General features: G+C 36.4%; 1 protein-coding gene and 1 non-coding gene across 2 annotated transcripts in view; both read left to right on the plus strand.

Moving 5' to 3' along the window:
* The first annotated feature begins 851 nt into the window (after positions 1-851).
* LOC137957010 (uncharacterized) overlaps positions 852-13,043 on the plus strand; it is a 30,004-nt gene continuing 17,812 nt past the window's right edge. Inside the window, exons 1-5 of the mRNA XM_068804707.1 lie at positions 852-1,134; positions 6,347-6,458; positions 7,483-7,730; positions 12,101-12,268; positions 12,367-12,523. Coding sequence (XP_068660808.1) covers positions 6,383-6,458; positions 7,483-7,730; positions 12,101-12,268; positions 12,367-12,523 — 649 coding nt within the window. The 5' untranslated portion in view covers positions 852-1,134; positions 6,347-6,382. The remainder of the gene's footprint in view (positions 1,135-6,346; positions 6,459-7,482; positions 7,731-12,100; positions 12,269-12,366; positions 12,524-13,043) is intronic.
* Positions 6,638-6,798, plus strand: LOC137957400 (U1 spliceosomal RNA). Its single transcript, XR_011113368.1, has one exon. It is a non-coding gene; the product is annotated as a U1 spliceosomal RNA (small nuclear RNA).

The following is a 13,043-nucleotide window of genomic DNA, read 5'->3' on the forward strand; positions in this document are numbered from 1 at the left end:
CTTCCTTACTCTCTACTTTCTTTATGCCAAATGTCCCATTAGGAGGGGCAATTGATTGAGAGGAGGAACAAGAAAGGAGTGAAGAGGCAAGGGATAAGGGGGCTCCACACCCACCCCCTCTCACATAGTTTTTGTCCACATAGATGGCAATGGGCTCCTCGTTCATTTTTTTTTTCATTTATCTCACACCTTGTTTGGTTTGAGGAATTCAAAGAAATTTGAGGTGAAAGAATTTAATTGGCTCAGATAAGGTTTTTATAGTTCATGAATTGAGCCACAAAAATTGGATAATTTGATTTTTTGTTCTCTTTGTGCTTTCCAAGTTGTGTACATTAAAGTTTATCTTCCGGAAATTATTATTATATTTATGTAATTATAATAACTTATTATATATAAAAATGAAGGTGTTAAAGTTTTTATATTTTTTGGAATATATTTTTGGCAGAGTCTCTCGGTAAAGGCTATATGACAGTTGGGTTTTGTGACCGTTACACGCAAAGTTGGATATCGATCTTAATCCCAAAATCATTATTCATATATTATTAGATTTTATATTTATATTTTTTTCTCTTGCCAAAAGATACACAATACACTAAGTTTACAACTAAGAATAATAATAATAATATATTATATTTATTTTTTTATTTTTTAGATTATATCAAAATTTCCTATATATAATCGACCCGACGAGTCCAATCCGACTCCGGATTGGGCGACGCGGGTGCCGATCCCGATTCCCATAACCAGGATAGAGGTTATCGGGTACTTCAAAGCTTGAAGGCCATTCATGATAACCGTGCCGTAGCGTGGCAAGTGCGTTATATGAACCTTATAGCCAGAGTCCAGACAAACCTCGTCGTTTCGCTGAAACACCGGCCGCAAACTACCCGAAACAAAAAACGTAAAGCCTTGCGCCTTGTCCGGCAGATATATCCTCGTTATCGTCCGTGGTATAAAAACCCGAATCAAACTCCCGACAGGTTTCCACCCGAAAGGATCTAGGGCTCGGCGAGAATCTTCAACTTCGCCTATTTGCGATGCTCTGGACTTAGGGTTTACCCCGTTAAAAGTTCTGAATTTAGCTTTTAAGGACTGAAAGCTATCAGTCAGAAGCTGCCGTATGTGGAATTTGAGGTCTGTCACTTTAATTCTATTCGGTCCTTTCACTTTCCTGCGTGCAAATATATAAGGCTGGGGTTCGTTATTCTGTGTGGCATTTCCACTAGAAACCGGGTCAAGTCATCCGTTCTTTGATTGGAGAAGTTTCTGTTTTTAAATAGTTTTATTTTGGGTCGTTTATCTTAGTTCTCGCCGGTTTATTTGTGGCTGACCAGTTTCCTGAAGTTGGCTTTACTTGGTCGAATAGGATACATTTTTCTGATTCTGCTCGCTGTTTGGATGAGAGTGTGATAACAATTTCAACAGTGTTTTCTTCGCAAGTGTTCAGATGCATATAGGAGTCGGTCACGTTGAATACATTGGCATTGTACCTGAAACTATGATATTAGAAACAGCAGTGTAGACAGAATTCGTTGGGACATGCGTTGCTTGCAAATGTTTTCTTCATTATCATGTTTGGAAAACCTTATAATGGCAATAATCATAATTTTCTTGGTAATATATAGTTCTCTTTAAGAAGCATTGTCAACTTATATTGAAAGGTCAACAAGCAGAAAATTATGAAAGTTAATGCAATATTTACTGGTGTAATTGTCTACATGGACAGTATGTGGATAAGTGGATAACATGGATCTTAAATGGCTATGGCCAAATTTTCATCCTGTAGGTTGAAACTTTGGAAGATTGGCCTAAGGGCGTGTTAAGATTTGTAAAACTCAAGAAGAGAGAGAGGATGAGTAACTTGAGTAGAGAAAGAGAATGTGACCAAAGAGGGAACATGGAGAAGGCTATTGGAGGTATTAGGGATTGGAGGCTCCTCTCTCCTATTTATAAGTTAAACTTTAGTGGCGACTTACAAATGATGTCCCTGCTCCTCTTTACTCTTTAGGGAACAAGATTCCACAAGAAAATAATTTTCTGAAAACTTAAAAAAATAAATAAACTAAATTTAGATTTTTTCTTACACTCTCCCACAAACTTGAGGGTATAACTTCGGTTTGTTACAAAATATGTGACATTTTCCCTCTATAAGCTTAAGCGAGCAAATCATCCCAATGATATTCAAATTGCACAATTGAATACTTGGCATGCTATTGCTAGGTCTCTTAGAAAAAAAGTTGCTGAAAAAGATTCTTGATTCTTACACCAAGTTTCCCCAATACCATAGAATCTTGTATTGTTATTCTATCAACACCAACACCCTCATACTATATATCACCTCTTCAAGTTGGGGAATACTTATCATGGAGCACTGACTGGAGAACTTTAGATTCCTGTTGGCATTCAACTTCTCCCTTCACCCCATGAATAACAGGTAGCACTCTATCTCAAGATGTCCAACTGGATAAAAAACATGGAACAAAAAGTAATGTAGGGAGTCTAGAGACAAACTATCACAACCCTAACCGGAGGGGCCAACCTTAACTGGAGAACACAACACAAGAAAGAGTTGAAAAAGACGGGTGACAAAAATTAGAAAATTTTGAATCAATGGAAACAATGTATATGGTTTCAATAAAAAAACTAGTGAAAACATTAAGTAGAAAAAACAAAAACTCTTAGATATCATAGACTGCCATGGACAAACGCACGAAATCACCCCATATACCACATAATAAAGAAACCAATTCAAGGGACTCTAACTAACAGATTGACACAATCACATAGCACATATTGAGATGTAATGGAAGATTTGCCAGAAGAGTGAGTTCAAAGAACCCCACATCCTTTGGAAGGTAAAAGTGAAGACGTAACTAAATCTAGTTATCTTGTTTCCCATCTGATCAATGAGGACTGGAAGGAAAGTGGCCAATTCTGCTTGGCGATGATCACTAAAAAATAAGGAACATATTCCAAACAACCAAAACTGGCATCAAACAAGAAGCACAAAGACAAGGTATTCGACTTTTATTGGGCCAAGGTAAATCCGAGTGATCCCTTCAAGGTTGCAAGTGAACATGTGGTTGGGGAAAAAAAAGGAAAGTATCCATTCAAGGGGCTCTTAAATCGTACTTTGGGGATGGCTTACTATGTAAGGCTGGAAGGCCTTGCACCAGGCCAACAATATTATTCAAATTTTAGGAGGAAATGGAGCAACAAACTGATGAGAATAAGGGTGGCCTGAACAATAATAGCAACAGAAGGGGTGGGGGGCGTTAACTCAAGCTTTGGGACAAGAAGAAAACAATAAGCATTAAAGAGACCAGATGAACAGTAATGGAACAGACCAGAGACCAGACTACCGCAACTTCAGCTAATAAAAAGAGCCATCACAAAGAAGGAAAAAAAAAAAAAACAATTGGAAGAGGTCTAATAAAAAGTAGTCTAAGAAGAAATCGATGAAATGAAAACTCAGAAATCATGAGCTTGGAGTATTGTCCTGAGATCATCTTACAACGTGGCTGACTTGTTAGCTAAAGAAGGGGTGTCCCTCCAATCTCTCATTGTAAGGGGACCCCCTTCCTAACATTTTATTATAGTAAGATTTACTTTGGAATCAAGTTTTCACCTTGTAAAAGAAAAAGTGAAAATTCAAAAACTTGTTAGTCATCTCATGCTTTCTTCTTTTCTTGTTATTCTTTTTCATCCTGCTTTTCTTCCTCTTCTTCTTCTCTAAGTTGTTTTGTATTTCTAGGTCAGGGCAGTTGCTTTGATACCATGTGAGATTTGTAAAACTGAAGAGTGAGAGAGTACGGGTAACTTAAGGAAAAAAAGAGAGAATGTGAGAGAAGAGAGAAGGCTGTTGGAGAGAGTAGGGTTTGGTAACCTCTAGAAAATTAAGTAAATTAAAATTATATTTTAACAAGGCCTTACCCGAAAGAGTCATGCAGAGTGACAAAAGTCCAACTGAAGCTGTATAAAGTATACCGCAAGTATCCAAACATCCTGGACTCATCCAAGTGCTGACTGGTATGTACTTTTTTGGGAGGAGAAAGAGCCAATGCTCTTCTTTCTTCTGCTGAAAGGAAAAGTCTATAAATGGAGATCAGACATTAATTCAGAGTTCAGGTCATTGGTGTTTGTGCTGTCAATAGCCACTTTCTACAATCATTCAGCTATAGCCTGCTGTAAGCAGTCACTGTTACTAAGGATTGATTAGTTGTCTTTTAACAGTTTTACCATAGAAAGGACAAAACAAGAAGAGGGCATTGTCTGTATAATTTTGGCATGAAATGTCCAAAGGCAGAAATGATCATTCGCACAGGCCATCCCTGCTAGGCAGCTTGTACCTGATTGACATGATCACCTTTCAAGTTAGTACTCAGTGGGAGCTTTGATGTTTATATTAGCTAATCATTTCTCTTGGTGGCCACTGAACAAATATCCAAGTAGCTTAATGTGGAAGAGAATTATTTGGTAGGTGGTATGTTCTTACAGCTTCAGGAAACTGGGTAATGACACGACATTATGGAGCTCTTCACAAGTGGGCAAACAGAAAATATGTTAGGGGTGTGAGCATCTGCATAGACCCCCATTATTGGAGGTGACCCACAAATCTTTTTTTTTTTTTTTTTTTGGGTGCCCCACAAAAAAACATCCTCTTTTTCTAACTATACAATTAACACATTTAAATGAATGTGATACGGTCATGTTCTTTTCAAATTCAGGCCTCTATATTTTAGACAGAAATTGTTTATACATCTTTATATTTTAATCAATGTGTATAAGAGTGCTCTATCCCAACAGAGAATTAGTTAATGCGACTGATGCCCACACTACAAGCATTGACTGCTTCATTTAGGTGGCGTACCTTATTAAACCCTTGTAACAGCAGTTGCTTTTTAGCTTCTCTCTCTCTTTTGCAATATATTCACACATCTCTCTCTCTCAAAAAAAAAAAAAAACAGCAGTTGCTTTGAAAAGGCTGTCATTGATGGAGATAAATGAGAGGATTGATTAAGATGACATGGGACAAGAAGGAAATATTAGGTGCTCAGAGAATTACACATATATCACTTGTTTGTTAGGCTTTTGTCCTCTTGAATTTTATCAGGATAGTTTACCTATCCGTCAACACCTGAAGAACAGAAAGGTTAAGTACAAGGAGCTAGAATGTGGCTGAATTGGAATTAGTCTCCCTTATGGATTGGACCCTTATTTCAATAGTCACATGGGCGGCTTCTAGTGCAAGTTCTTGGGTTAAGTTTAACCATGGTATGAGGTTCAACATTAAAAAAAGGCGTCTTTTTGGTATATTATAATCAGAAGTAACTCTCTCTCTCTCTCTCTCTCTCTATATATATATATATATATCTATATATCCAGAACAAGGACTTCTAGCTTAGAAAGTTCAAGAAAAGAAGGCATACATTGGTTTTCTAACTATTGAGATTTAAGGTTTGTTGATCAAATAAAGCTCCATCTGAGGTTGCCAGGTTAAAAGGAGACACAAGAGGAATCCAAAAATGATATTACTCCTACTTAAGAATTTCATTTTTGATAATATTATCCTGTAATAATTTTTAAAATAAAAAACTGGTATGCTATTTCAAATCTTTCAGCTAGTGGAGTGGAATGATTCTTTTGAAAAGGTTCATTTCTTTATTTCTTAGATGTATTTTATATGCTTGGATTGGCAATTGTATCTGACTGATATTGCAATAACAAAATGTGCACAATGTGGGGTACTTTAATTGAAAACCTCGTTTGTCCTCTTGTAAAACATCAAATGTATGATATCTTGGAAGTTCTTTGAAATTTAATGTCCTTAATTGGTAGAAACACATTTATTTATTTTTTCTTGTGGGCATCATTGTTCTGAAAAAGTAATATTCAGTTGATAAATATTTTTGTGATTAATGTTTTCATTTTCTTTCGAGTTTTTCTTAATTCTCTCAAAAAAAGTATTGGGTTTCCTTCTTACTCTGTAGAATGGTTAATTCAATTATTCATAGAAAATAACAAAATGTGCACAATGTGGGGTACTTTAATTGAAAACCTCGTTTGTCCTCTTGTAAAACATCAAATGTATGATATCTTGGAAGTTCTTTGAAATTTAATGCCCTTAATTGGTAGAAACACATTTATTTATTTTTTCTTGTGGGCATCATTGTTCTGAAAAAGTAATATTCATGTGATAAATATTTTTGTGATTAATGTTTTCATTTTCTTTCGAGTTTTTCTTAATTCTCTCAAAAAAAGTATTGGGTTTCCTTCTTACTCTTTAGAATGTTTAATTCAATTATTCATAGAAAATAACTTGGTTGCATATTAATGCATGGTGCAGGAGTATTTTGTTTGCCTGAGTGTTAGCAAAGGCAAGATGAATAACGTGTTTAATGGCCAGATATTAGCTGAGAAGCTTTCTAAACTCAACAACTCACAGCAAAGCATAGAAAGTATCCTTCTCATTTGGTTTTTTCTTATTTACATGTTATGTTTCATGGTGAATGGTTAATTTGCTGCTGTTAGACTTCCAAAAAGGGCAAGCTAGCCGATGGTTGGAGGTCTTAAAGCTGGAACAAATAAAATCAAATATGAACAACATCAGAGAATGTTGTCAGTGGCTGTGATAAAAGTACTTACCTGGACGGGGTGTATCGGTGAACAAGAAGGCCGATGGCCTAGGGTAGCTGCTTCCATTGCACTTGGGAGGAGAGTTGCCTTACCATCTCCCCAAGTGGGAGAGTGGACGTCAAAATTTGTGCAAGCTGGGGTACGCGTTCGCGCGGCCCCTACCAACTCCCTCAAATTTTAATTTAACATCTGAACAGTTCAAAGCTGTGATAAAAGTGAAAGTGAGGAAACAGTAAGAGGAAAGCACAACAGGTGGGATGGGGGTATCGGTTGGACAAAAAAGTGGCAGTTTGTTTTCAAGGAGTCGGTTGGGAGGGAGAGGGTGGAGGTGGTGGAGTTCAAGGGGAACAGAGGAGTTAGGTAGGACTTCCATGGGGTGAAGGAAATTGTTCCAGTTGTAAGCAACTGAGAATAGTTGGAATAAAACTATTGATGAACAACAGCAGAGAATACTTAGGATGTCTCCAATATATGTGAAAATAAGAAACTGATTTGAATAAATGCAGGCAGAATGAATGGATGGGAAGCCTGGAAGGAAAAAAAAGTAATGATGGAGGAGGAAGGAAGAAAAGAGAGGGAGCCCTGCACTGATAGAAGAGAATCATGTCAAGGATTGGTTCCATGAAGATGAATGATTCATAAAGATAACTCTGTAAAGTCTCTGTAAGATCCAATTTTTTCTATACAGTGCTTTTATACTGTTGATTACTTATAAAGTTCTCTTTGTACTTGTACATTTTCTGTTGTCTGGAAATATAATTCTGCAATTTGTATTTTTATTAGGACCTGTGAATTATATTTGTTGGTTATACTTGTTTGTGTATGTTTCTCTTAACTTTGAAATAGCCTTGTCACATTGGTGCATTTTTCACCGGAAGAAAGCACGACAGGTAGTTGAAACGTGGGAGAAATTGTTCAATAGCTGCCAAAAGGAGCAGTGTGTGCCTTTTCTATATTTGGCAAATGACATCTTACAGAATAGTAGACGGAAGGGAAGTGAATTTGTGAATGAGTTCTGGAAAGTCCTTCCAAAAGTGCTGAAAGATGTAGTCGAGAATGGTGACGAGCAAGGGAAGAGTGTGGTGGCTAGGCTGGTAATCAGTTAATTCTTTTATTGTCTCTTTTGCTTTAAGAATAGTGAAGTTATTCTCTTTTCAGATGGTTTGGATCAAAGGCAGAATCTTTTACTTTTATATTTTTATCTTGTTTTAATCTTATCTTGATTGCCATCTTAATGGTAGGACTTGTCATTTATGTTGGTTCAGAAAGAAGATAAAAAATGGTCATTCCTGTTGACGCAATTTGTTTATTTCTCTTGCTGGTGCACTTTACTTTTTAATTTTTTATTTTGTCCATGAAACTTACTTGTTATAAACCTGATCAAACTATAGTATTTTATGCATTAGCTTCACATCAGATGAGGATAAAATTGCTGGAAATTGAGAAAATCAGGACCTTTTGTCAATTCAAGGAGAGCAAACCCTCTTAGTCCTAGTGATCCACCTTGAGATTGAAATTAGACCGCCTCATTTGGTGCCTTTTAACAACTTTACACCATTGACCAACTGATAATGTCGGATCTAGGCCCCAGATAAAAAAAAAAATTCACCTAGTAAGAAAAACATCAGATAATGTAAATACAGAATATATCAACTACTATAACTCTCTAACACTTGCTTCATTTGCAGTGTAAAAAGTAAGAAGATGAAAGGTTAAAGAGAGAGAATGAGAAGGAGAGAGCTTGGAGAAGTGAAATTGAGAAATAAAACTGAAAATAGGTGGCTGGACTTCCTCCAGCTTCTATTTATAGATTTAGGGTTGAGTAGATGAGATCAATTTACAGCATTGCCCCTACTTTAAGTGAAAAACCTAATTCTCTATATCTCCTATTCTACGTGTCCTCTTTACATAAAATTTGGTCCATAGACATAGTTTGATGTGTAGAATAATATTACATCAAGAATATAAATAATGACAATGTAAAATAACCAAAATGCCCCTGTTCTTGTTTTTCAACATGCATCAATGTTATTAGACCTGGTCTGGCTATAGACCTGAAAAGATGGCCTTGTCCAGTTCAATCACAAAACACTGTTGGTTGTGTTGTTATAAACCTCTTCTTGTCTGGCTTACATGAGTTAATAAATTATTATGATATTTTATTCCTCTCATTAATATTTTCTGCAGCATAAAATAAATTAAGTCCTATTTTTTGTTTCTAAAAAAAGTCCTTAGTTGTTGGAATAATGAGAATACAACAGATCAAAGCTCTAGATACAGCAAAAACAATTAGGCCGATGAGGCCAGCTGCCATACAACAAGATGTTGTTTCTCAACCTTCTCATTAGCAAATTTTTTGGAATAAAAAAAAAAAAAAAACTTTCTCATTAGCAAGGGAATTGCCCAAACAATTTACTGACCCAGGTGTACAAAACCAAGAAATAGAGATGCTAGAACAAATGTCATAAGCTTCAGCCGAGTATCTCCGAAGGCATGACAAGGGGTCAGGGTCGGGGCTTTGGCAACCAACTAATGACAACCATGGAATCACCCTCCACTTCTGGGAGCCTTTGAATGCAGAAAATCTTTAGCCCACAAAAGAGAGATCTAAACTCATGCTAAAATAATCCAATGGTTAGCCTTTGAATGCGGAAAATCTTTAGCCCACAAAATAGAGATCTAAACTCATGCTAAAATAATCCAATGGTTTGTTTTATTTCTTACTTTCTCTTGTTATCTTGTGTTCAGAATTTTTACATGTTTTTAGAAGTGGGTTGTATTTGTTTCAAATCAGGCTCTTTGTATCTTGTATTGGTCTATATGTTGTGGATACTTGGGTACCCTACATGTTTTTCAAATCTGGGACAGAAAATCCTGTTCTTTTATCATGATCTCCCCCGTGGACAGCATTTTGGTAGTTCCTTTAGAACCACTAAAGGTTCTTCTAGAGGTCTCAAGGTGCTGTATGAACTCAGAAAACTGTTGTTCTCAATCGAAATTGTAGAGAAAAAAGAGAGAGGAATGTCAAGGCTCAGGTTGCCTTACCATTTGTTTGCTACAGAAACAAAAATGATGTCAAACACTCACCATTTTAGGTGCCCTACTCCTTGTCTGTCGATCCGAGAACATCACCTCTTGGAAATCACTGCTCTGATTCCAATTTGAAACCTAGGCTTTGTGGAGAATGTCAAGATATAAGCTTGAGTCTGCCTGTATTAATGTCTAGTTTGGCGTGAGAGGCTAAGTTTCAGGTTCAAACATGAATATGTAGGAATGGAGATACAGAAGAAATTATTTTGTGGTTTCAACTCTGGTGCTTTCTTAGCGTTGCTTGCAATAATATAATCACGAACTACTACAATTTGATGCGTTCCACAAGTAGCGGATGCCTCCTACTGTGAAATTGAAAAATAAGAGAGTACAAGGAGAGAAAGTTAAGAAGAGAAGGAGGATGGAGATGGGAAGAGAGAATTCTTGAAAAGAGTCTTGTCAGGGGTCATGCTCTACCCCCTCGTCTATTCATTAAGTGGAAAAGGTCAAAGTACAAAAATACCCTTATACACTTAAAATCATTTAAACCCTTATATCTCCCGATATACATAATCAAAACACATGAAACTAAGTCTAGTGCCATAATTAAACATGTAGAACAAGATACATAAACTTCAAAAACATCTGCTGATGTGAAAAGATCAAACAATCCCTCAGTAGATTTTCTAACACTTACAAACCTAAATCTAACTACAACATTTAATATTCCCAAAGTACCGTACATTTCCATCTAACAGCATTTTTGTGCTGGCTAACAATTTAAAAATGACAATGCTATTCCTTGTGGGTCTTAACAACCTCTTAATGTTGGCTTCAAACCTCACTCTTGTACCTTTTGTTTTTCTTTTAATACAATTTCATCACCGTTCAAAAGAGGGGAAAAAACCTTGTATTATATGAGCTCAACTCTAGTCAATACTTAAGATCTTCTGTATTTGGCATAAATGTAAGCGTAGATGAGATTACTACCTTGATGAATGTGCTAGGCTGCAATGTGTGTTCCCTTCCAGCCTCATACTGGGGCCTTCCCTCTTGATTTAAAGGTTCATTAAATCACTTTGGATTCTAATCATTGAGCATGTTTGAGAGACGATTTGGCAAGTGGCACAAATATCTTCTTTCTTTGGCTGGCTATGCGACCCTCTCACTGTGGCTGGATCACCCATTTATTCTCTCTCTCTTGTTCTGCCTTGCAGTAGCGGCAAACATACTTGAGGCCATTGTGAGTAGATTTCTTCAGAGGGGTACTTCGACATACTTTTAGTATCACCTTTTAGGCTTGATGGAAGTGTGTAAACCCAAGAATATAGGTTGCTTTGGCATTAAAAATATCAGGCACATGAACAATGCTCTCTTGATAAAATGGCTATAAAATTTGGTATCAACAGAAGAACATTATGGTGAATGGTCATCTCGGCTAAATATGTGCAAACTTACATCCTTGCACTGATGCATCAAGATTATGGAAACACATGTACAAACTTCATCCACATTTTGAGGATGGCTTTCTGTCAACCTCAACGGGTTTTGCATGGTGTATTCGAGCCCTTCCAAAAGTTACTCACTTCTTATAGTGTGCAGAAAAGGATAAAATTCTTACAATTGATTAGCTGCATAGAAGAGTAAATATGATTGAAGACCAAACTTGCTCGTTCTGGGTTGAATAACTTGGGGTGGCTGGCCATCTTCTCCATTGTCCCTTCTATGTTCATTTGAAGTGCCTTTACTCTTAACTGTGGGCTTCAATTGTTTTCCACCTCATTCTTCCTCTTGTTGAACTAGTGAATTTGGCTTCTTGGGTAAATTTAGGAAAGTTTTTTGGATGTTACCAATTGCAGTCATCATCTGGAATATATGAAAAGAAAGAAATTAGGACTTTGAGGATAAGCAAAAATCATTTGGTGGTGTTATTGAAGCTTGATGCACTGCACCTTTTTCTGTGCTATTAAATTTCAGGAGACCTGCCATCTTCTTAGATTACTTCTCATGAGGAACTGGCAATTGGTTATTAGCTTAGCTGATTACATTGTTAGCTCTCTCTGTCAGCATTTACCTTCCTGTTTGATTGATGGTGAAATGTTCTTTTTGTTTATCTTTTATATTGTCCTGCTGGTCTTGGACTAGTTCTTTTCTCTTGCTTGCACTTTTCTCTGTCTGGAGCTTTCTTAATAAAATCCCCTTTCCCATTGTTATAAAAAACGAAAAAGCTTTCTTAAAATGCTCATATTGCATTTGCTATTGAAAAAAGCTTATATTGCAAGAAGCTTGGACTCTTGGCGTTAGTTGTAACTACATAGTGCAAAAGGTTCCCTTCTGTTTATGTTTTTCTCTTCTTTTTTTTCTTCCTTTTCTTTTGTTCTATCACTATTTTGATAGAAAAGGTTTCCTCCTGTCTGTGCTAATTTTTTTTCAGGTAGATATATGGGAAGAAAGAAAAGTTTTTGGATCTCGTGGTCGAGGTCTCAAAGATGAAATTTTTGGGACAGACCCACCTAAGGAGCCTCCAGTTTCAGTGGAAAACAATGGAAGGAGTTTTAATTCTATCAAAATAGTGAAGAAGGATGCACATTCAATAAGAATCGTGAGAATTTCTATGCTTTAACTCCTTTACTTCCTCTCTGCAGTATGCACTCAGTTGAATGTGGATATCATTTTAGTTTTCGGTGAATTTTTATTCAGAAAATGGCTGTTGGAGGCATGCCTGAAAAAATAGTCACTGCATTTCAATCTGTTCATGATGAACATTTAAATGAAGATACAATCTTGAACAAATGTAGAGCTGCTGTTCGTTGTGTGGAAAAGATGGAAAAGGATGTTGATGATGCTTGTACTCACGGTAAGTCCTTTTTTTATTTTCATTTTCTTCTATGTTAGTATTTAAGGGATCTGGACATGTTTTGTAGACCTTAAGATGCATTGTTGAGAACGGTTTTATAAATGTAGGTCCATGGACCCTCAATGAAGTAGAGGAAGGGTGAAATTGATATGGGTTGATATTTTGAAGGACAACCTAATTCTGGACCTCAAATATGATTCATCAGGATGAAGTTATGTGACCTACACAAACATAGTTAGACAAGGCTTTGATGATGATGGTGGTGGTGACATTTTTTATTTTTATTTTTTTGTGAAAACTGTGGGCAGAATATTTAATGTGAGAAGGCATTCCAATGCATGATGAGGGAGGTTTACGTACAAATGACGGAAAATAAAATAAAGACTAAAATAAGGGCCTAGAGAGGGAATAATGTTATAAAATTGGACATAGTGACATTTCTAAAAATAAAAATAAAAATTGGACCTAGTGAGATGATTGGGTCCGGTTCAATCTAGTTCATCTCTTTCGATTTAAACCA

This window comes from Aristolochia californica, unplaced genomic scaffold (assembly GCF_029961685.1).
Source record: "Aristolochia californica isolate CCGP_79_NKW_82.1479 unplaced genomic scaffold, dmAriCali1.0.hap1 SCAF_2, whole genome shotgun sequence".
NCBI lineage: Eukaryota > Viridiplantae > Streptophyta > Magnoliopsida > Piperales > Aristolochiaceae > Aristolochia > Aristolochia californica.